The sequence below is a fragment of the Carassius gibelio genome, chromosome A6, assembly GCF_023724105.1.
Source record: "Carassius gibelio isolate Cgi1373 ecotype wild population from Czech Republic chromosome A6, carGib1.2-hapl.c, whole genome shotgun sequence".
Lineage (NCBI taxonomy): Eukaryota > Metazoa > Chordata > Actinopteri > Cypriniformes > Cyprinidae > Carassius > Carassius gibelio.
Window position 1 is genome coordinate 10834347 of NC_068376.1, and position 23979 is coordinate 10858325.

Consider the following 23979-nt stretch of genomic DNA (forward strand, 5'->3'; position numbering starts at 1 on the left):
AAGTGTAGTGAAAAGAGAAAGGGAGAGCAACTATTAACATTAAGAAATCTTTTAAATCCATGGTAAGCACATCTCTTTCTTGAACAATAATCATTTGTTTAGGTCGGCATGCAAATCACAGAGGAATTATATGTAACAATGACTGATGAAAATCTAGTTCCACTTCCAATTGTTATGGCCTTCCCTTGTCAGCTTCTTCTTTTCGTTTGTTTTGCTGTAAATTAATCAACAATGCTAAACTGCCCATGATGTAGGCTAAACCACCGGGAAATTCTCATTCATTCTCATTTACATTAATTCAATTTTTTATTAGTATCGCAATACTACAATTACAAAAAAATTATTATAATTATACATATACCATAACCGTTATGGCAGCAGTAACACAATAAATAATATATTATAGTGTTGCCAATAATTCACCATAATTGCACCCTAACTGTGGAGATAACCATATTGACAAGACTGTTCCAGTCGTTGGACCACTAGTCATCGCTTACTTCGCATGAGCGCCCACTACTGGCGGAACCCATGCAATGATTTTAAAAAGAAGAATCTTGGATTTTCACTCCTGTTCCTGGAGATGCACCTTTCTGCAAAGTGTAGCTCAAACCCTAATCACACACCTGAATCAGCTAAGAGCTTCAGGAGTACTTGATATTTACCGATCAGAGGGAGAAAGGGAGACATTTATACAGCATTCAGAAAAAAGTGATAGCTAAAACGTACAGTAGTCTGAATCTCCGTCCACATGAAAACTCAAACGCACGCAGGCTATGATGCACTGTCACGAGCATTCCCAGCCAACAGGTGGCGATCATAATCTCCACCGTGAAGCCTGGAAAAGTTTCCAGTAGGCGGAGATTACATGAAAACTTTCGTCCAAAGATGGTGAAAAAATAAAATTAGTGAACTTGAACAATTTGCAATAGAAGACATTCTTATTTATAATTCTAAACTGACGAGGGATCTTTCACTTTTGATTAACCTTATCATCATTATGGGTAAATACCACATTCACATAAGTAAATGGAAAAAGCAATTACAAAATGTAAACTGTTTTAAAAATGAATTTCGTATGTTATTATCCTCCTTGAACCTTGTAAAAAAATTCTAAACAAACTGTAGAAGCTATTTGTTATGCTGCTGAAATGTTTTTGATCATGTAACACATATTTTATTATGTGAATAATGCCTTATTTTATTTATTTATTTTTATTTATTATTTTTCATTGTCAAATCTGCATTTTGTTGATGCCTTGCCCGGTTTTCTTATTCTGTTGTCTCCACGAGAGTTTGTAAAAAACACTTTAATAATAATAATAATAAAAAAAAAAAAAAACATGAAAACTTTATGCAAGAAACTCAGCTTGCAAACAAGATGTTGTTTTTTTTTTTTTTTGGTTGGTTGGTTGGTTGTATTTGTTTGTTTTGTTGTTGTTGTTTTTGTTACAGTAGCATATAAACTGACATCCCACTAAGTTCAAACCTCAGTCCAGAAGATGGCAGTAATGCACCTCGTTTGCAAACAAACCAATAAAAACTACAGAAGAAGTTTTTTTTCTTTTACTGTCTATGATATTAACAGACAGGTGTGTTAAGCAGAGGTTTTGGACTGAACTCTGCAAGAAGACAGAGCTCCGGGAACAGGATTGTGTACCCATCCCTTCAATCAACTTTAGCTTATAAGATCCTCCTTTAAGTATTGACATGTAGCATGTAATTTGCACTTAATCATTTGCATCAATTTCCCTGCTGTTTATATATGCTCTATATAATGTGACGAATAAAAACCTTAAATCATTTGAGATGTAGGGTTAAAAGTGTTTGATAAGCTTTAAAGTGGTTATTTGTAACATTTTGTGTATTTTTAATTTTGACAGTATTGTACTGAATTCATATTGTTGTTGTTTTTCTTACAGTTTACGCAACCACATTGATTAAATATTTAAAAAAAAACATCTGAGAGAGCTGTGAAGTGTATCAAATGGTTAAAAACTCTAAAGGCTGACATGTTCTGCATGAGACATGTTCTGATCTTTTAGCTAAACTTACAATTATGGTGCTCATGGTAAGGTACTCTTAAAACACATGAGCTATGTCCAGACAGTGAAAGGTATCAGTCTTGCTCACGTTTACATATATTGTTTGAAAAAAAATTCCAAGAATTGTACCTTTAGGAGTACAGTAGCTTGTCAGTGACAACTTTACCTTATCTATACACATGGTGCTAATTTCCTCAATTATATGACAAACCCTATTTAACTGGCAGCATTCCTCCAGTTTTCACTGAGATTGTGAAATGACAGGCTGCTCCTTTAGATATCTGAAACCCTGCGACAGGAAGTGGTCCTGATGAACGCCAAAGGGATGACCTTTTCGGCCACTGCACAAGAAGTTGGTTGTTCCAAATCTGTGATTTCTCAATTATTGCAGTTCCTTTAAGCCAAAAAAGTTTTTAAATAATGAAATGGCCATGTGTCCTGATCTAAACCTGGATTGAAAGTCTCTGGAAAATCTTTGGCAACGAAGTTATGTCTAAGAAACCCACTACAGTCACTTAACTATGGAAGAGAGAGGAAGAAGTGTGGATCAAGATCACACCAGTGCAGTGTGAGAAACTAGTGATGTCCTGCAGCCACAGATGTGCTAAAGTCACTCAAAGCAAGGGACACTACACTTCCTGCAAATTTCTGACAGCTGAAGCCCTCCAAAATTCTAGTTGTGATCTTTCGTGCTACATTGGTTACAATTCTGTAATTTTGATCACTGTGCTTTCCACAAAATAAAGGTTTTCATTGAAATTCCTTGGTTATTTTGTCAAATGTGTTAGTGGATCAGTGGTACACCTACATCTAATATTCCTTCAAATTTTGAGCGATAAAGGTTAACATTATTTTAGAAAAAAATACTACTATTTTCATCTTGGATAATGTCTCTTGAGGAATAAAAATCAGCATATTAGCATTTTGTCTGAATTATCACGTGACACTGAAGACTGGAGTACTATTAGGACATAGTACTGTTTGCATGTATAAAGCTATTAAGAGAAGCACCATGGCTTTAATCACCACAAATGTTGACAAAATTGATTCTTCTCATAGATGAACGAGAATCATTCACATACTGAACTGAATGAGCAAACCACTCTCTAAATGTAGACTGTTGTAGTGATATTTTTCATAAAAAGTGTACCTGTAATGTTTATAGACTGAAGGAAATGCAAAAAAGAAAACTTTTCATATTTCAGACTTTGCAAGCCACAAGTGTCAGATGTGATTGTAGATACCATGTGTGGAACTGGAACAATACCTTTAGAGGTTTGTGAAATTAATTAAACTGCTCAATTTTCAGTCTGTATATTTCTGGCATAAGAGGTGAATTGTTATGGTTTATAATTATTATTATTATTTTTTTTTACAGGGAGTTTTTTCATTCTTTTTAGCACAGCAGTCAGCCATGCAGTCAATAATTTCAAGCACATTGTAAAGAGAACACATGATGGAGGACGGTAAGGAAGCTTTGATTGTGTCCTGTCAACCATTTACCTACTATTACTTACTTAGCACTTTTTATATACTACATTAATATTTATATTTTGAATTAAATTATTTGTAGATATTCAGGTTTCTTTACATTTTTTTTGCGTGTTATTTTATATGCTTTTGTCAGTTATATATATATATATATATATATCATTACTGACATATATTACATTATCAGTATATTAATTATTCATTGTGTTTTAAATTCTTTATGGTGTGTGTGTGTGTTAAAGAATGGGATCCAAGAAGAAGAACTGGGAATTATACCCTTTATGTCTTCGAGAAATGGATCGAGTTTGTAAAGTTTAAGCAGTATTTTGAATCTCTTGTAAGTCCTTGTTGTGTGTAATGCAGAAAGTCCATTTCTCTTCATAATGTCCTACTTAATACTTTAACCATCTTTTGCATGTATTTTCGCAGATGGTGGGGTTGTGGCAGAAATCGCACACTGTTTGGGTGATTGTGGGGGGACTGCATGCTGGCGTTTTTGTTCTCAAAAGAACGGCATTAGGTTTTGGCACCCCTTCTGAAGATGTAATGGAGCCTCATCCAGGAACAGGATCAAAAAAGGAGAATATGAAGGACCCTAGTCAGTGAGAAGCCTGAACGACAAATTAGCAAATGCCTTTGTGTTCTTCCTTTTTCCTGAAGTTAACATGCCAGAGTTTGTCTTTTGTCTTATTTATATATTATTATTTTTTATTTGTTCACTTAAATCATAATCTTGGCCTATCCTTATTCCAAGAAAATAAAATGTTTAAATGTTAACGTTCAGTTTGAGGTGGGATTTGTGAAAAGACAATTACTAAGTGCAACTGCAAATCATTTGTTCACTCTGCATTGGACCTGCCATATTTGTCTTTATTGAATTAAATGGAAAGTGATGTTTTTACATAATTTATTTCTATCTTAGCATAATTGGTTTTAGTAGGGATGTGCAGAGTGGTGTTATTTAAACCGATAGTCAATAGTAAGTGAATCAAGTAATAATAAGTCTAAGCAATAGAACCATTAAGATATTTATTTAAAATAATACCGTGAAAGCTTTTTTAGATCAAGACAGTTTATTCCAAAAATATCAAATGACAAAAGGATGTCTCTGGGAAACACTTGTACAAATTAAAATGCACTTGATTAATTGTTTAAGTGAAATGTACCTTTATCAGACTAAGTGTGGTTGGCCAGGGAAAGGATGCATTTGAATGTCATCTACTAAATGAAATAACTTGCGAAGCATAATAAATGCCAAATCTAGCGGATGTCCATTTTATTTTTATTTTAAAGAATTTAAATCCAATAATGAATAGGACCCAATGTTGCACACATTATCTGGGTTGTTTTAGCACATGCTTTACTAAATAATTATGCATTGTTCTGCATATTTGTTGTTTTCTCTTTAGAGAATGTTTCACCAAAAGACTGCACTGTCGCATTCAAATGTAGCTGTGAGAAATGATCCCTATATGTAATGTACATAACGCATGTAAAACATTCAGTTTTAACTGATATCATAATCGGTTTTAAACCTATGTACATTCAAGCCTTGCTTTTCTTCTTTGCTGAGAAAATGCTCTTCATCTAGCTTTCCACTGTTCTGCATGCATGCAGAATTTCATGCTATTTCTGTGATAAGAATGAAACAGATTTTGCACCTTTATTGGTAACCTACCTGAGTTAGCCTAACCTAACGGAGAGATTGTATGTCAAAGTATCTTAATATTATGTCTTGCAGTAAACTGGCTAGCAGTAATGCACATTAGCATGTTAAATATAATTACTTAAATTACTATAACATATGGTGCAATGATCACTTCACTCTCATTTGCAACCACTGGTTTTAAAAACTACTTAAACCAGTTAAGCTGGTTTGCTTGTCTCAGCTGGTTTTCCTGGCTGGAAGACAAGATTAAACTGGAAAACCAGTTTAGGCTTTTCCAGCAGGGTTCTTCACCTACCCCAGTCCAAACCAAGCTCCATTTAAATCCTCAAAATAAATCCTTCAAAGTTCTAAAACTCAATAGAACTTCGAACCCTAACATGTTCCCTTTTTTCAGCTTGCTCAAAACACACAAAACTGTTTTCAGTTAATGCAAACAAGATAATTTTATCCCAGTTTATAAAGTAAAGTCTATTTTCATCGCACTCAGCGAAATAACTGGATTATTTGCTCCTTTTAATTAAATAAATGGAACCGAAACCTGATGATCTTCAAGGAGAGTGAGTTAAATCTGTTTTTCCTTTTTTTCCGTGTTTTGTGTGACGTAATACTTATACCGGCCAATCAGGATCGGGCAGTCACATGTGAAGGGCGGAGCTTTCACGAGCTGCTGCTACAGGGACACCAAGATGGAAATCCAGGGGCTTACAGACACCAAAAACACCCAGTACCAACATGGCGTCCCGCTCTACACGACATTCTCTCAGCAGACAACAGCTTCTGGGATTCATGCGAGAACACGTGTGACTGAAAATGCGATCTCGGGTCTTTCGGGATCGCTGAGTTTAGAAAGCGACGCCCACAACAACCGGGCCAGGTCCTCACCGCTTCGAGCTGAGGAAAATGGCAGCGGCTGCGCGCTGCCTCTTCAAAACATCCATGGTAAGAAATATGATGTTCAGTCCGCAGATGCAGAACTCGGTGACGTGAATGCGTCCAAACATAAGGTGTTTAATGAATTAGAGTTGCTGCCTTCCGAGTTTGGGAGGGAAGATGAACATGATGACAACGTTCTGCAAATGGCGCTTCCCCTTCTGGACGCCGAGTGCTGTGAACAAAGACACTCGACAGAGAGGATTCTTCTCAGCAACACCTCCACCTCTTCGAACAAGAGCCCAGAGGAACTATACGTGGTTTTTAACATAGTACATAAAGAAGATGACGGTAAGGAGCGACAAACGAGCTTTCAACACAGAGCTGAAGAGAATGAATCGTCATCACCCAAGTCAAAGACTCTCAGTTCCCCAGTAGATTTAGACGAAAACTTCAACAGAACATCCAAATCGGCACATTTGTTAAATTCCAGATCTGAGACAACAGACCAAAATGTCAGACATGAGATGTGTCTTGTGGCAGAGAATAGAGATCCAATATTATCAGACGGCTATGCAGGGAGCAGTCAAATGCCAAAGGTCTCTACAGTAGAAATGCTTAGCAATAATTTAGTTGAACATTCAACAGAGGAATTGATGCAGTGTGTCACAAAAAATAATAGCCCTGCATTTGTTCCAGAGAACAGGGTTGCAACTGAAATGGCTGAAATGAATATCATGGATTATGCAAATCAAGAGTCCAGCAGTAATGCGGACTGTGGTCCTGATGGGACCCCAATACCTGTGCACGAAACGTTCTCTGGGACCATCATGATTAACAATCAGAGTATCATTGTGACTATTGAAAATGGAATATTGACCCTAGCCACCCCACCAGAGGGCTATGCTTACAAGGAGGATGGTATGATAAGCTTGAAAGAACATTTGGGAATGAAAGACAATGAAGATTTTGTACTGCTCAATTATGACGGGGGAAATAAATCCATTGGGAAAATTAGCAATGTTACCTCGAGTCTACAAGATGAGCCAAAAGCCAGATTTGCTGGCAGTGATTCGGAGTTGACTCTAGCTGATGACTGTTCACTGTCAGAATTGGGTGTTACTCTGGATTCTTGCTCATCAATTAAGCAAGAAGAAGGAACCGTTTGTGCTGTAGAAGATGATAGTAGTATTTGCCAAAATTCAAAAAGCAAACCAATTACTTGTGACGAACAACAGCCAATAAACGTATTAACTGTATCGGGTTTGATGAAGAAAGGTTCAGTAGTAAAGTATAGATGTCCCCAACCAGGCTGTTCCAGCACCTTTGAAACCCGACAAAATCTCAAAATCCACTTGGTTCTACACACAGAGGACCAGCGTCCCTTCAAGTGTACGGTGGAGGGCTGTGATTGGTCCTTCACAACGTCATACAAACTGAAACGCCACCTGAAGTCTCATGACAAAGTGCGGCCTTATAAATGTGAGTGGGAAAACTGTGGTCGCAGTTTCACCACAGTCTACAATCTAAAAGCTCATGTTAAAGCACATGACCAGGAAAATGCATTTATCTGTGAAGTATGCAGTGAGAGGTTTCGCACCGCCACGAGACTCACTAATCATCAGAGAACACACTTTGAACCAGAGAGACCACATAAGTGTGAGTTCCCAGGTGAGTTCAATTGATATCTTAACCAATTTCCAATCCAATGTCGACCGTAAGCAGTATTGCAGATAGTAGTACCAACCTGATAGTGGTGTTTCTGTGCATCCCCAGGATGTGAGAAGACCTTCATCACTTTCAGCGCCCTGTTCTCCCACAACAGAACCCACTTTAGAGAAATGGCTCAGTTCACCTGCACCTATCCTGGCTGCGACAAGCGATATGACAAGGCCTGTCGGCTCAAAATACACCTGCGTAGTCACACAGGTGAACAAATGAGCGGATACTTGGAATCGAGCAATATTACTTACTTAATAATGATTTATTTCTAACATTGCCCTCTCATTTTTTCCTCCCAGGTGAAAGACCGTTTGTTTGTGATTCTGATTCCTGCGGTTGGACCTTCACAAGCATGTCCAAATTACTCCGGCACAAACGGTAAGAAGTTTTTAGTAGTTACGAATAAATAAAATTGTTCAATAAGTTTCATTTATCTATTAATAAATAATTTAAAAATAATCACACTTTAAAATGCTAAAACTTAGACCCTTCAATGCAAGGTGCCCACCACAATAGAAGTACATTAATGTAACAGTAATCATGCACTGAATATTTCAGATCTTGTCATTTCAAGTCATAAAGCATAGCCACATGAACAGCACTCTGAAATATAGCCAGCAGTGCTTGGGTGACCCAATTTCAAGTCCAATCTTGTTGTCCTTTCCTTTTCCCTTCCTCCTTCCCCTATTGCTCCCTGTCTCTTTGTTGTTCTCTCAAAATAAAGGCAAACATGACCAAAAATATAACTTAAAATTTAAGTTTCAGATTACATATTGTTTCAGAGTCATCAACATGCTATTGAAAGTGATTCATTAGATGTTGATCTTTTATCTACAGAAAGCACGATGATGACAGACGGTTTGCATGTCCAGAAGAAGGTTGCGGGAAATCCTTTACACGGGCTGAGCACCTCAAGGGCCACAGTATCACACACCTGGGTACCAAGCCATTTGAATGCCCTGTAGAAGGTCAGAACTAGAACAAACTGCTTTTAATGAGTTGATGTTTATGAATAAATGTGTGATTTGTGTAACTGCTGCAGCTCTAAATATGGCAGCTATTAAGATTTGGGTTTAGGGTCACATGTTGTCATTGCCAGCAGGAAGGGTCTTTTTTAATTTGGTTTGTGCAGAGTATACAGGCTTGGTGCAAAAGGACCTTAACTAGGGGTGCGCTGATCATGATCGGCCAATTGTTATGCGCATCTCGTCAGTAAAGCCGGTTCTCTAATCAGTGGTAAATTCTATCAGGTGCCTGATTTCACATAGAGTAGCTGTTACTACACAGAGCCATTGTTAACTGAGAAGCTGCGCAAATCCACGTTCATTTTCAGCGTTTATTTGCGCATCTTCAGCGGCTCTGTGTAGTAACAGCTGCTCTATGTGTAATCACGCACCTGATGGAATTTATTCATCATAGTGTTTATTAGTTACGTTGAATCAATAAAAGCAGTTAAATCTTGTTTATCTAGCTACTACTTTAGGCATTTCCTGGTTTTCTTCTGCCAGGTGTCGTTGAAATTTCGGCGCGAGAGCGCCCTCTTTGCCTTAGGATGGAGATATTACTGAAAGATACGCATGACAATCGCAGCTTCTGTAAAATTGCGATTTCGATTCCATTTCGATTTATCATGCAGCCCTACTTTCTATATGTAATGTTTTCGTGGTTACTACCATCAATGTATTTTTCAATTTCAGATTGAATTTTATTATTTTGTGTGTAAATATACAGGTTGCAGTGCAAAGTTTTCAGCTCGGAGTAGTCTCTACATCCATTCTAAGAAGCATAAGCAGGATGGAGTCAGTCTGCGGAGTCGCTGTCCTGTTGCCGGTTGCACCAAACACTTCTCATCACGCAGCAGTCTCAAGACACACATGCTTAAACACCACAACCTCAGCCCAGGTAAACACACACACAACTTCAGAGCTGTTTATTATGTCGAAAGACATTGAGCCTTAGTACATCCAATTTTTTTTTATTATGAGTACTTATAGTAATAAGAAGAATGGATATTTTTTTGTAGAACAAAATCAGGTTAGAATGTCTTCAGTTTTGAGGAGCAATGGTTAGTAGTTAGCTTACTGGGAAAAAGTAATTCTGGTCATTTCTCTTGACAGCTCCAGCTATAAATCTAGTGCTGGGCTTTAATTTCGTATATATGTATTTATCAGCACACTTGATATAGGTCCAGTAATGCTGATTATGTTCTGTTCCTCTTTCTGCAGATGTGTTAAGTCAGTTGGACGACACAGCCACTCTCACCCCCAGTAGTGAGCTGACAAGCACTTCACAGACTGTCAGTGCCCCATCCTTACCTCCAGGAGCAGAACTCAGCAGTCTGGACTTGTCTTCTCTGTTCTCCAGCATCCCTGCATGTCCTGTGACCACCGCTGTCTCCGTAGGCAGTGAAGGCAGTACCGTGGCTGGATCCTTCTCCATGGACATGCCTCTGGTTAACACCGGAATCCTCACAATAGATCCAGCTTCAGTTGGCTCAGCCCTTAATGGGGCAAAAACTGTGGATCCTCTCATTTTAGCGGCTGGGCAAGATATGGGCGTACATGTATTAGACACAGGATTGGGCGGTGGAGGAGGTGGAGTGGTTTTGCCCCATGCCACATTGCATTTGGATGATGTGCAAACAGGCAACCCAGAAGATCTGGGAACTCTAACTGCTCTGGCTATTCAAAGTACTGCATCTTCAGAACTCCACACTCTGAACTCCTGCAATCCCTTGACTGTAGAATCACCATCTACTCTCACACCCTCTCTTTCTTCATCACTTTCTCAGTCTCTTTCCTCACTGACAGCAGCTCTTCAGCCAGCACTCGGTTCCTCTCTTGTTCCTTCTCTCTCCGCCCCGCTCTCCTCCATGGCTCTGGCAGCAACCCCTGTACCGGAATTACTCTCTCCGCAGGCAAAGCCTGACCTGCCAGGCAGCGAGACAGCCGTCGGGCCCTTGTTAAACAGGGTGGAGGTCATGGCTCAGTCAGATGGCAATAAAGGGATGTGTCAGTTTGTGTTCCCCAGTCACAGTGGATCCTACAGTGGACAGAAAATAACAGAGTTGCCCGCAGTCACGTGCCCCACTATGGTTAGTAGTAAAGAGTTGATGTTAAACCTTCTGAAACTGATAGCTGATAAATAGATTTTAAGATTTTGGTTAAATGTTCGTGGTTCAGTCATTTTAAAATAAGTTAACCCAAAAGTTTAAATGTGTTCTGTTGTTCTTCCATTAGGAGAGCAGTGGATCCGCACGCACAGACTACAGAGCCATTCAGCTCGCCAAGAGAAGAAAACAGAAAGGTCCAGGCTCTTCCACATGTCCTTCAGAGACGGGCCAAAAAAAGACTAAAGGATCAAAGGGCACCAGCTCTGCTCCGCCGACTAATTCAGGTGCTCATTTTGGAGATGGAGCTGCTACAGGAAATAGTGAGCTACCCATTCGGGATCCGGTCGCAGGTGCACAGTTTGTACAGATTCAGCTGCTGCAGGTGAGATGATGGGAAATAATTTGAAAGCGTTCTCACTGCAGTTCAGTACATTGATTTCAGTGTGTTTGTTGTAGGATGACCCTGCTGCTGATGGAGACTTGGCTTTCCAGTTGAGTTCACAGACCTCATGCTCACATTCTCAGCTCACTGTGGATCTGCCCGTCAACATCCTACAGGTTCATACAACAACTAAGCCTCATAATCATAACCTTCTTTGTATCCTATGTTTTATTTGTTTATTTTTTATTTAATTTTTTATATATATATATATATATATATATATATATATATATATATATATATATATATATATATATATATATATATATATATATATATATATATATATATATATATATATATAGCTTTAATATTTAGATATGACGGTGGTTCGTTTGAATTTGAAGTGGGAAAGGGGGGGGGTCGAATCAAAAAGGGCCAAGAGATGGTATTCAGATATGGGTAACTCAAGGTAGTGGTCTGCATTCCCTGCTTGTTAGCATTTTAACTGCTTGTGTTGTGTGAATTTATTTTTATATTTATTTATTTTTTTCGTATCGTCATATCGCCAGCCTGTGAGATCATCAATACAAGATATTATCGTATGTGCGTGGGTGGGTGGGGCAAGAGAGAGAGACTCTCTGTACTTGTAATAGGCTATTTTATAACTATTTGGTGTTTTAAACCACGCGTACGTGAGACAGAGAGCTTATAGAAGCACCAATAATCAAAATGATATACTTTCAAACATACTGTAAACTAACATGTTGAATACAATATTTGGAAAGCTTGTTCATATATATTTATTTAGATACAACGATCAAACATCGCTATTAGGATCGCTGTAAGGTGGCTTACCAATAGATGCATGGAAGTTATCAGTATAAAATGTCTACAAAATCAGTCAACTGTAAAAAATAAATAAAAGGTAGATTTATTTTGAAGACCAACAGTTTAACACTAAATATTGGACCTAAATGAACAGCTTAAATATAAAAGTATTTGAACCGGGTAAGTCGATATATATTTGAAGTAAAGTTACATCAGGATACATCAGTCATTCTGCGCTCTGGACCATGTTCCACTACAGTTTAGTATCGCTAGAGTGGGCAGGATTATTTACGTCATTATAGTGGTGGCACCTCTATTGCAAGGACTCCTAAAAAAAGTTTTCATTCCACGTCACCCCATCAAGATCTCGCTGGATCTGCTCCTCTGCAGTCAACGAGAGGACGTCTGTACCCAACGTTTCCCAACAGACAACAAACCGTTTTGCTTGTTAAAAAAAAAAGGTGTGCTCGTTTGCGGTTCCGTTCGCTCCTTCGCTGGCTGTGCTGATTTAAATCTTGCGGTTCTTTTGTGTTTGTGTCGCAAGTTTAGTGACTATTCTCTCCGGCCAATCCGTGATTGGCAGAGTTTACACGTCATGTTATGGTAACGGTGCGGTTCACTTGGAACCTCAACCGAGGTGGTACTAAAAAAGTACTAGGTACTGTACCCAGTGGAGAACCTCCCGAAAGTGAACAATACCATTTCGTACCATGCAGTGGAAATGCGCCATAATTGGGGTTGGAGCTAAACTCTGAAGTTTAGGAACCCCTGGTATTGACTATCGACAAAGACATCTGCTATTGACGATACACGACACTATCATGTATAGGTACAGAATTATTGCCTGGTATAGTCTATAAATTACATTTAACATATGTCATTACATTGCTATTGACATTGCGGTTTCCTTGCTGGAGGTGATATGTATGTATAATTTGTCCCGTACAGTTGTCCTGTAGTGTTTTGAAAATGTGTTAATGGTTACTCGTCTATACAGTATCCTATACACTAATCTAAATATTATCACTTGTAGGAACCTACAGTCATGGCTGAAGATGAAAATGGATCTGATAACTCCCAATTCACTGGGAGCACCATCAACTTACAAGACTTGGAGTGATGATGGAAACAGAAAGTGCTTCTAAAACACCATCTATGTCAGGCTGTCTCTCTCATTCTTTTTCTTCGATGATCTTGTACATTTTCTCAGTGCCTCCATTGGTTTAATCATTATCTAGTTTAAGCAAATCACTGCATTCTTGTTTAGTACATGAAGTCAGAATTGTACAGTAAGCTAATTTGCCCAAAATCAAAGCACAGTGAGTTTTGTTTCATTTTTGATCATGTGACTTGCTTGATTTTTCAGTAGTACATATTTCAATATAATGATTTTTGAGCACACAAAAGATAAATGGCAGTGGACATCATCATTGATCTGTCTCTTAACCAAAATAAATACTATTGGTCTTTAAAAAAGAACTGTTTGTCATGAGCTGTTTATATCTAGTCTGATTTGACCTTAACTTATTTGCCTGATTCACCACTATGAAACAAAGTTGTTTTGATGCCTATTTTTGTATGGCTTTGTAAAGTGCAGATATAGTTGTTAAATGTTTGTGAAAAAAAAAAAAAAGTTTGTTCTACTTTTTATAAAATTACACACTTTAAATTTATTTATTAGGATTGGTTTACTTCAGGACAGGTTAATAAAATTGTACATTTTAATCAAACCTTCGACTCTGTTTGTGCCAGCAAATATTTCTCTTGAGTTTCACAAAATCTAGCATGTTCGTGATTAATACATTCATTTATATTCATATCCTTTAAAAACAAAATTGAAACCTTGCTAAAACAATGAATGAAAATCTACTCTGTCACCTATCTACAGAAATGTGTATTAATATTCAAGCAGGTATAAACGTGCTCTTTTTAACTTAAGAAATACAGGAACTCTTCATTCTCCCGGTCTGTGGCTTCAGTTTTCTTGTTTGCCTCACGTTTTCGGACCGGAGGCTGAGAGCGTGGCATCAGCTTCTTGACAGACTAAAAGAAAAAGCAGAAGACCTGTTCTCACTCCTACTTGTTTGAAAAGCATTTCCAGTCATTTAAAGAGGTTACAAGAGATCATTTCAGATATAAGACCTTGATGTTTTATGAAAACATTCCTTGTTTAACCTTTTTCCCTAGTGAAGAAATCTGTCCGAGTGTTGTCTGACTTGCTCTGATGTAATACTAAAAGTCGCACATTGCTGGGTAGTAACTGACCACGTCATCTGGATTACGAAATCGGATTCAAAAATGTATGCTCTTGTAATTAGATTATATTACATGTTATAAAATACTTGTATATTACACAGAAAATTGAGAGTCCACACAGCATTTGACCACTGGATTTCCAGGAATTGTTTTCTTAACATTTCAGCATTTTGTCAATTTATTTGCTTGAAGTACCTGCTTAGATTTTAAGGTAGTAAGTTACTAATTAGGAAACAAATTTGTGCTGGTTAATGGTCACATTTAGTCACAATTTCAGAACAACCAAATCTACATTTCAGAATCTGCTCAATGAGATCAGTCCGCTAGTTAGTCAGGTTATGCCATCTTATTTCAGAAATTAATCTGACTTTCTTGTTGCATATCGAGGAATTTATTCAGTAAATGAGTTTCCATCATAGTTTATGCACGTTATGTTACTGGATAAAAAATTTATTCGCCTCAATTGAGCAAATACACTTTTTAGAGTTTATGCACATCTTGGTGTTTCCATCCAGTATTTTGTATGCAATATCCCAAAAGTAAACATAAAAATAGACGTACGGATACGTAGCTAAAGAGGGACTGAAGGATGTAACAAATTTGAATATGACTTGTAAACTTGCAACTACAGTAAGTAAAAAAGGTTTGTTTCTTTTTTCTTTTTTTTTTTGGAAAAATAAACAATCCCTTTATTAGTGTTCCTGTAGCTCAATTGGTAGAGCATTTGCTATATCAAGTGCAATGTTGGGGGTTCGATTCCCCGGGAACACATGATAGGTAAAAGTTGATCGCCTGAATGCACTGCAAGTCGCTTTGGATAAAAGCGTCTGCTAAATGCATAAATGTAGTTTTAATTTAATTTTAAATTTTAATAGTGACAAACAATTGTAATAACATTTTTCGCCAAAGGTAAATTACAATAACAAATAAAACAGCTTTTTACCGTTTTCTTAATCACAGCCTGAGATCTTTCCAGGGCTTTTTTCTGTCTTTCCTCCTGTTGTTTCATTTGCAGAAATATCTTCTCATCACGCAGCCTAAACAGTAAAAAGAAGTCGAGGAACATACTAGATACAGATGATTCAGTTCTTGGTTTAATGTAGATGCAGATCTGGATGTAGTCACCTCATTCTCCTCTCTTTCTCTTTGGCACGTTCAGCTATACTCATTTGGTCTTTTGGAATCATATCTGCATTTTCCAGAAGCTGCCCTAATTTTTCCTCAATGGCTGTCAGCATCTGCAAAGTTGTCAGGTTGGCCTCCGTTTCCCCCACACAGCAGTGGTAGACCTCCTCCACCTTACGGCTCAGTGAGTCAAGCGTCTTGTCCTCAGGAAAAGGTATCAGTACTTGGTCACTATAGTTATTGTCCAATGATTTAGCAATGCAAAGATTGTAACTAAGCAGCTTGTTTCTAGAAGCGATGAACAGTACTTATGCTTTAATAGAATAAAGAGGCAAAACAAAACCATTTTTGACATATCTTTGTCTTTGATTTAAGTCTCAGCTGTGGGCGCCAAGAAAAACGGAAATTAAAAATTATATTGTTTTTATAGTTATTGCAAATTAACTTAATTGGATGTACAGCATAATTCAGAGGTTTCGAGAACCTTCTTAAATTTGTAATCACAATGCTTTAAGCTGTTATGATGAAATCTTTAATTGATTAGCAAATTGGTAGCACTTTATTTTACAGTCCTGTTCCTCATGTACATACTATGTACTTATAGTAATTACAATAACTATGTAATAACTAGGTACTAACCCTGAACCTACCCCTAAACCTAACCCTACCCCATGTAGTTACCTTGTGTTACCAGAACTTTCTTAGATAAATACACTGTAAGTACACTATAAGTACATGTTAGTACACGTACTGTAAAATAAAGTGCCACCAGCAAATTTCTATAACTGCTAGTGTTTGCCTGTTTTTAAGTTTTCTTAAAGGCATATACGAGGTTCTACGAGGATGAAATGTCAGTGGCTAAATAATTTAAAAGTCAACAGCAGACTGCTACAGACTAGTGGCAAAAATATACTCTATTTATTATTCAGAAAGGGAATGCATTACATTTGGAAGGGAAAATATTCAGTATACGCTACATTTTCAGAATTCAAAATTCTAAATCATGTCAGCACAGAAAACACTGACTGTTTTAATCAACAGGCATTTAAATAAAGAAAATGACAAAGTAGGATAACAAAAGTGAATTGTTTTCTTACCTGGTCCTCTGGTTTGTACTGTTCAAAGCTGAACAGTTTGGCTTTCATTTCCAGCTCTGCTGCTCTCTCTTTCTCCTTCTGAATGGTGTCAGTTATGATATCAATCTGCGCTTTTAGCTGCTTTGACTCAGTCTCCCTGTATATATACACACAAACAAACAGCATTTTTTACTGGAATACACATACAGAGAAAATCTCTGTTGTTGCACACAGGTACACACATGTTTTTGCGAGTCAGTTCAGCATTCTGTCTGAACTCCTCCAAAGCCTCTTCTGTCTCTCTAGTGTTTTGGATGAGGGAAAGGTTCTGCTCTTCCAGCTCAGTCATTAGGTTCAAAAGATCCTGAGGTTCTTTGAAGAACATCTCTGGGTCCTCCTGAAAGAGACATCACAGTGGTCATTTCAAACAAAGGAGGTCTATACTGCAAATAGCAACACATCAATTAATGGAGAAAGCTGCGTAAATGTAACTAAAAATGTAATTGAATAATACTTTTGTAAATGAAGAATAAATTGGCTAATAAATTCAGCAGAATATTAGTAGCAATTAACCTCATAATCCGAGCTGTCAGTCCCAGGTGCAGAACTGAAGTGAAAACAAAGTATTAGTCGTTGAAAATATTTAAAACTATGTCATGACTATGTTATGGTTAGTATACATTTTGCCGCTTTGATGGCTGGACTTCACACTTTGTTGAGATGAAGCCCTGGCCTCCTGAGAAGATAGAAAACCACGAGCCCCTCGTCTTTCTCCACCTATATGTGTTTGAATACATTTAAATGGAAGAAAAGACCATCTGGTAAAAAACCAATTCTGTCTTCTATGGATGGTAAACTTTGCACTTTGCTCTCAAACAAACTTTTGGAAAGCTTGTGAAGTTGCCAACATACGCTTGCTGCCTTCAGCTGTCTTTCTTTCTTTGTTCTTTTTAATTTTTTCGGTCTGGTTTTCATCCCTCTCAGCGTTTGTGGAGGCAGTAGAGTTTCTGCTCTTGGATCCCCGTTTCTCCCGCCATTCTGGAGGTGACAGCATCAGCAGAAACTCTTTATACTTTTTATACTCCTTCAGGATGTCCTCATACTTAGAGATGTCACTAAAATGAAAGGTTAAGGGGAGAAAAAAAGGTAAACAATCCTGTTGAATGAATTACGGAAAGCTTCTGATCATACAATGTCTAGACCTTTTGATTGCCACCATTTTGGAAGTTATCTTCTTGATCTCAGCCACTTTCTCCAGCTTCACCTTTGTCTCCTGCTCAGCACTGAAAAGCATTTGATGGTTTTATTACACATTAGATAAACGTAGGCTGCGCATTAATGCATGTCCATGTAAAAACACAATCATTTGCTATTTAGGTCAATTTAAAAAATCTTTTTAAACATTAATTCAAGCATTGTGCTTTAAAGTAGCAACACCATTGTAATGACAGTACTTTTGTTACTTTTTAGTGTTTTATAAGTGAATGTTTTATAGTATGGCCAGTACATTTTGATAGCCTCCACCGAATTCTTGTCATTTTCTTTTAGGAATTCTTCAAACAAGGTGGCGTCGTTTTCCAAGAACTTCTCAGCTCTTGTCAATTTCGCCTCTTCTTCTGCAGCCATTTGCTCCAGTAGCTGAATCTCTCCTTTCTTTACTTGCAGAGAATACTAAAAAGAGAGAAAGAGAGAGTGTCAATCAGACACAGAAGAAGGGGACACGAGTAAAGACAAATCTGTCAAAACCACAAAGGATAGAAGGAAGACACTGAGCAAATGCTAGAAAAACAAGATGGCATCTTACCTCCAGTAAGAAGAGTTCACGTTTCTTAGTGATATATTCATTCATGCCTCCTACGTCAATATTAGGGTCTAAGAAAATCAGAATTAAAACAGTACTTTTAGGCTAAAATGTAATGTTAGTTGCTGTGGGTTTACATGTGGGTCATTCTGTGTCAACTCAACCACAGTTTTTACACAGACATCGTTAGGTATATTAGTAAAATCTGTTGACTTAAGCAATCTTTGTTGCATTATATGTCAATGGTGACAGTTCAAGAAGTGCTTTTTCCCCCTAAGTTTACATGTCAGTAACTCAAAAAGTATTAAACATATGTCAATATCCTTTTCCATTTTAGTTAACAAACTTTTCTTTATATATCTTATTTTTTAAGGCGCTATATGGTTCATTTCTAAAGCTATAGGGGTTTTAATGCGGCTCTATGTGTGAACTGTTTAATTGTACATATTTGTAGTTGTCAAAAACCTAATGTTTGCATACAGCTCATTCTACTCTTTGTTTGATAGAACAAATGTTGAAACTTAAAATGTATTTTATTTCCCTGTATTAAAACAATTGCATAGAACATAACTAAGTGCCATGAATATTCTTTTTCAAGTGTGAGAGACCTTACATGTTTCAAAGTGTGTGGAATTATTAGTGATTCTGCCCCATGGCAGTAGATATTACTTGTTATATCGAGGAAAATCGAATGCTTCTAAAATGCAGATGAAGAAAATCTTGATTTACTGATGGGAATACAATGTGTGGGGACAGCAACCACACTTAAACACTAGGAGGCATGAAACTTATTGCAAACATTACAATACTGCATATGTCTGCTCTTGGTAGCTCCAGAAGCTGTTAAAATTAATAAAATCCCTTCTCCCAAATATCCCTGAAACTGATTCAAATATAGGATCTTATGAAGAGGCTACTAATAGCAAGTTAATGTGCCTCTTGACCATTTTTTGCACTCAGGCAGGTTATGTTCAGTGTAATAGTTTACATACAATTCTACTTTCAGCATTTGTTCTTCAAACATTCCACATTAAATTTAAAAAATATGCATGTTTGATGCAGATGAGATGCGATATGGTTTGGCTCACCTTTCATAGATGCCCTCCATGCGGGTGTAATTTGGAGCTGCCTGTGAGTATGTGTGACTGGTTTGCTACCCTCCTCTTTCAGTTCTTTCCTTAGTCTGGTTTGTCCTGCCCTTGTTCTGCATGCAAATGTTATCTTCTCATGGACAGGTAGAGCCAACTTACTTTGGTGCTCCTGCCATAACAGAGAGCAGAATTTCATGTTTGGATTATTTTATTTCTGGTGGACAAATTATGTTTTAAGTGTTGAGCAACTGTACTCTATTTTGTGCTTTTAACATCTCCAAACTTTAAGTAAGTGTATTAGATGCAATTATGTAACCCATATATTTTAAGATTGTGGTGACTTACTACCATTGAATTACCCATTTGGATTCACTATTCTAAATGCTTAATACGTCCCTACAGATGACAGATTGAACATATTTAAAGTATATGTATTGTTTCAGTGTATTAATTGATACAAACCAGCTTCTTCTGAGATCTTTCTTTGTTTCTCATCTGGAAAAGATCGCTGTGTTCAGAAACTGTGAAAGGGTTCACATCATCACTGCTTTCTAAATCAGATAAACATATAAACACACGTTTACTTCTGTCACCACAAGGACATTTTATTGACATTGTTTTTATAAAGACCAAATTATATTTTTTAAAACGCATCATTGTCTTTCAATTTCTTCAAATTCAAGACAAGTTCCCTGCAGATTCTAATCATGTTAGAATTATGTTAATACAGAAAATTATATATATATATATATATATATATATATATATATATATATATATATATATATATATATATATATATATATAGGTGCTGGTCATATAATTAGAATATCATCAAAAAGTTGATTTATTTAACTAATTCCATTCAAAAAGTGAAACATGTATATTATATTCATTCATTACAAACACACTGATATATTTCAAAAGTTTATTTCTTTTAATTTTGATGATTATAACTGACAACTAGGGAAATTCCCAAATTCGGTATCTTAGAAAATTTGAATATTACTTAAGACCAATACAAAGAAAGGATTTTTAAAAATTTTGGCCAAATGAAAAGTATGAAAATGAAAAGTATGAGCATGTACAGCACTCAATACTTAGTTGGGGCTCCTTTTGCCTGAATTACTGCAGCAATATGTTGTGGCATGGAGTCAATCAGTCTGTGGCACTGCTCAGGTGTTATGAGAGCCCAGGTTGCTCTGATAGTGGCCTTCAGCTCTTCTGCATTCCTGGGTCTGGCATATTGCATCTTCCTCTTCACAATACCCCATAGATGGGGTTAAGGTCAGGCGAGTTTGCTTGCCAGTTAAGAACAGGGATACCCTGGTCCTTAAACCACGTACTGGTAGCTTTGGCATTGTGTGCAGGTGCCAAGTCCTGTTGGAAAATGAAGTCTGCATCTACATAAAGTTGGTCAGCTGCAGGAAGCATGAAGTGCTCTAAAACTTCCTGGTATACGGCTGTGTTGACCTTGGGCATCAGAAAACACAGTGGACCAACACCAGCAGATGACATGGCACCCCAAACCATCACTGACTGTGGAAACTTTACACTGGACCTCAAGCAACATGGATTGTGTGCATCTCATCTCTTCCTCCAGAGTCTGGGACCCTGATTTCCAAAAGAAATGCTAAATTTACTTTCATCAGAGAACAAAACTTTGGACCACTCAGCAGCAGTCCGGTCCTCTTTGTCTTTAGATGCTTCTGATGCTGTCTGTTGTTCAAGAGAGGCTTGACACAAGGAATGCGACAGCTGAAACCCATGTCTCGCATCTGTGCATAGAGGTTCTTGAAACACTGACTCCAGCTGCAGTCCACTCTTTGTGAATCTCCCCCACATTTTTTAAGTGGTTTTGTTTCACAATGCTCTCCAGGGCCAGCCTCTTTTGCAATGAGCTTTTGTGTCTTGCCCTCCTTGTGCAAGGTGTCAATGGTCATATTTTGGACAAATGTCAAGTCAGCAGTCTTCCCCATGATTGTGTAGCCTACAGAACTAGACTGAGAGACCATTTAAAGGCATTTGCTGGTGTTTTGAGTTAATTAGCTGATTAGAGAGTGGCACCAGGTGTCTTCAATATTGAACCTTTTCACAATATTCAAATTTTCTGAGACACTGAATATGGGATTTTCTTTAGTTGTCAAAATTAAAACAAATAAACATTTGAAATATATCAGTCTGTGTGTCATGAATGAATATAATATACAAGTTTCACTTTTTGAATGGAATTAGTGAAATAAATAAACCTTTTGATGATATTCTAATTATATGGCCAGCACCTGTATATATATGTAAGTTATATATGTATATATAACGTATATATACGCAGACACAAACCAATAATTGATCGTATTAATTATCTAATGAATTACGCATGGATTAAGTCTGTCTTACTGTGTGCTGATGATTCAGGTAAGGACATGTTGTTCCTGCGGCAAATAACAATTTAGATCAACGAAGATCTGCGTTTCCTTACGTGAAGTCGCTAGCTTCTGTAGGAATACGTTTGTCCTGGAAAGTTTAAAGCCTCTGTCAGGTTACGTACTATAGCAATCTCGCCAATAGTGTTTTTAAATTATTGATTTTTAGAATTTAATGATCTATAGCCCTAAACCTGCAGATGGATCAGAGCGAGGAGATCGGATGATCCGGTTTGAGCAGACTTTTCTCTTGTTGCGTTACTTGGTTGCCCTGACAACTTTATATGAAAATTCTTTCCACGAAAAGTAGGTGGCAGTATTGCACAAGATAGATCCTTCTGTGCACTGCAGGTGGTTCGATTCAGTACTGGTCTTCACCATAGGGTCTTCACTTGATTTAAGTTTACTTCTTAGATCTCTTATATTTCGTAAATTATTCTCTAATTTTTATATTCTTCTCTATATAACATTTTTAGAAAACATGGATGTGCAACCATTTTAACATTGATTTAAAAACATAATTTCTTGTATTTGACTTGTTGTGGTATCGTTTCGTCTCGTTTCTCCACGAACAGAAAAATACTGTAAAATATTTCCACACTAATTTTGTCTTTGAATTTATTTCTGTAAATTATTAACTATTTCCCTCAAACCAATCCTATTTCATACAAAAAAAATAAAAAATAAATGAACAGGACCACTTGTTTTTATTCCAAAAACAAGTGGTTGTTGTTGTGGTGGTTTGTTTTTGTATTTTGAACATTTACAAGTATCCCTGTTCTCCTATTTAAAGAGATAATTACTTTGTGAATCTCTTTCATCTGCTGAACATAAAATACAATATTCTGAATGTATGTAAACTAAGTCAAAGTTTATTTTTAGAGAACCCATAAAAATAACAAGTGTTTACCAAAGTGCTGTTCAAAAAATCTGAATAAAACAGTAAACACATTAAAACAAAAGATAAAACCAAAACAAATTGTTAAACAGATCTCATACTGAGTTCAATGCTAAATAGAAGAAATTAGTTTTAAGACTAGATTTAAAAGCAGAAAATGTTTTAGCTTAGACATGAATCATTCCAATGCAGCGGCAGCTATTAATCTTATGTTGTAATGGTGTCCTCAAGTGGGTTGTTCTGGAACTCCAGACAAAAAGGAAAAATAATAAAGAATAAAATGAGTCGTGAGTCTATGGTCGTGAGTGGTGCACGCTGTGGATTGCTAATTTCTGCAATCAAACCCCAAAGAGTGTTTCATTTCACTCTTCAGTAAAAAGATTCCAAACAGCATTTGTGTTCTTGCATTATTTGGGAAGAGTGAGGCCGCTATTTGTGTTCTTCGAATCTTGGGCATGAAGTCGAGTGCAATTCAAGTCAATTCAAGAGCGAACAGGAAGCCAGTGAAGGGAGGCCAATATAATATATAATCCTTGCTTATGCGTTCCTCTAACAAACAAGCAGAAGCATTAGTGTAAAAATCCATTAAATAGTCCAGGCAGGTCAAGATAAAAAAAAAATATTCATAACCCATTCAAAATTAAATCATTAAAAGACAGAAAAGAATTTGGATAATTGCTTCAACTGGAAAAACAACTTCAGTAACCTGTTTATCCAGTTTAAAATTACTGTCTATAATAACACCAAGGTTTTCTTACAATAGGCTTCAACATATGGTTTTATAGCACCCAGATCTATAGATAAGAGGACATCTAGATTAAAGCCATCCTGGCTTTAATATCCTCAAGACAGTCCAACATTAGTGTTATGGAGTTTCCACCTTTCTGTTTCAAAGGCAGACATAGTTGTGTATCATCTGCATAACAGTGAATCGAGATGACATACTTCCTGCAAATAAGGGAAACATATGTAAGGAGAACAGATTATGTCCAATAATGAAACCTTGAGGGACTCCCAAGAGAGATGGTGAGGTGGAAACACAATCCCCAAGGCAAATCAAAAAATTGGATAAGATTGAAATTTTAACTAATTTTTGCTCCCCTTGGTAATGAATTGAAACTGGATTAGGACTTATTTTTTGAGTTTTTGCTGAATCATTCACTTCTCCAGAATAAGGGTCAATAGAC

At 37.0% G+C, this 23979-nt stretch overlaps 2 protein-coding genes across 3 annotated transcripts; one reads left to right on the plus strand and one right to left on the minus strand.

The window, feature by feature from the left end:
* The first annotated feature begins 5785 nt into the window (after positions 1 to 5785).
* On the plus strand, positions 5786 to 13852 carry si:dkey-156n14.3 (zinc finger protein ZXDC). Its single transcript, XM_052599340.1, has 9 exons — positions 5786 to 7746; positions 7852 to 8004; positions 8097 to 8175; positions 8635 to 8765; positions 9529 to 9699; positions 10023 to 10891; positions 11037 to 11291; positions 11366 to 11467; positions 13156 to 13852. Exons 1-9 carry the CDS (start codon positions 5892 to 5894, stop codon positions 13240 to 13242), a joined length of 3702 nt encoding a protein of 1233 aa, XP_052455300.1. The 5' UTR covers positions 5786 to 5891; the 3' UTR covers positions 13243 to 13852.
* Positions 13787 to 22131, minus strand: cfap100 (cilia and flagella associated protein 100). Of its 2 annotated transcripts, none has more exons than XM_052599342.1 (14): positions 21869 to 22131; positions 19934 to 20022; positions 19469 to 19640; positions 18384 to 18451; positions 18087 to 18250; positions 17782 to 17862; positions 17492 to 17694; positions 17260 to 17356; positions 17153 to 17186; positions 16822 to 16976; positions 16601 to 16736; positions 15504 to 15700; positions 15322 to 15415; positions 13787 to 14165 (listed from the first exon to the last, which is right to left on the minus strand). In XM_052599342.1, exons 1-14 carry the CDS (start codon positions 21894 to 21896, stop codon positions 14052 to 14054), a joined length of 1632 nt encoding a protein of 543 aa, XP_052455302.1. In that variant the 5' UTR covers positions 21897 to 22131; the 3' UTR covers positions 13787 to 14051. The 2 variants fall into 2 exon arrangements, with proteins under 2 accessions (XP_052455302.1, XP_052455301.1); XM_052599341.1 differs by having other exon boundaries at positions 13788 to 14165; positions 15504 to 15706.
* Between the last annotated feature and the right edge of the window lie 1848 nt (positions 22132 to 23979).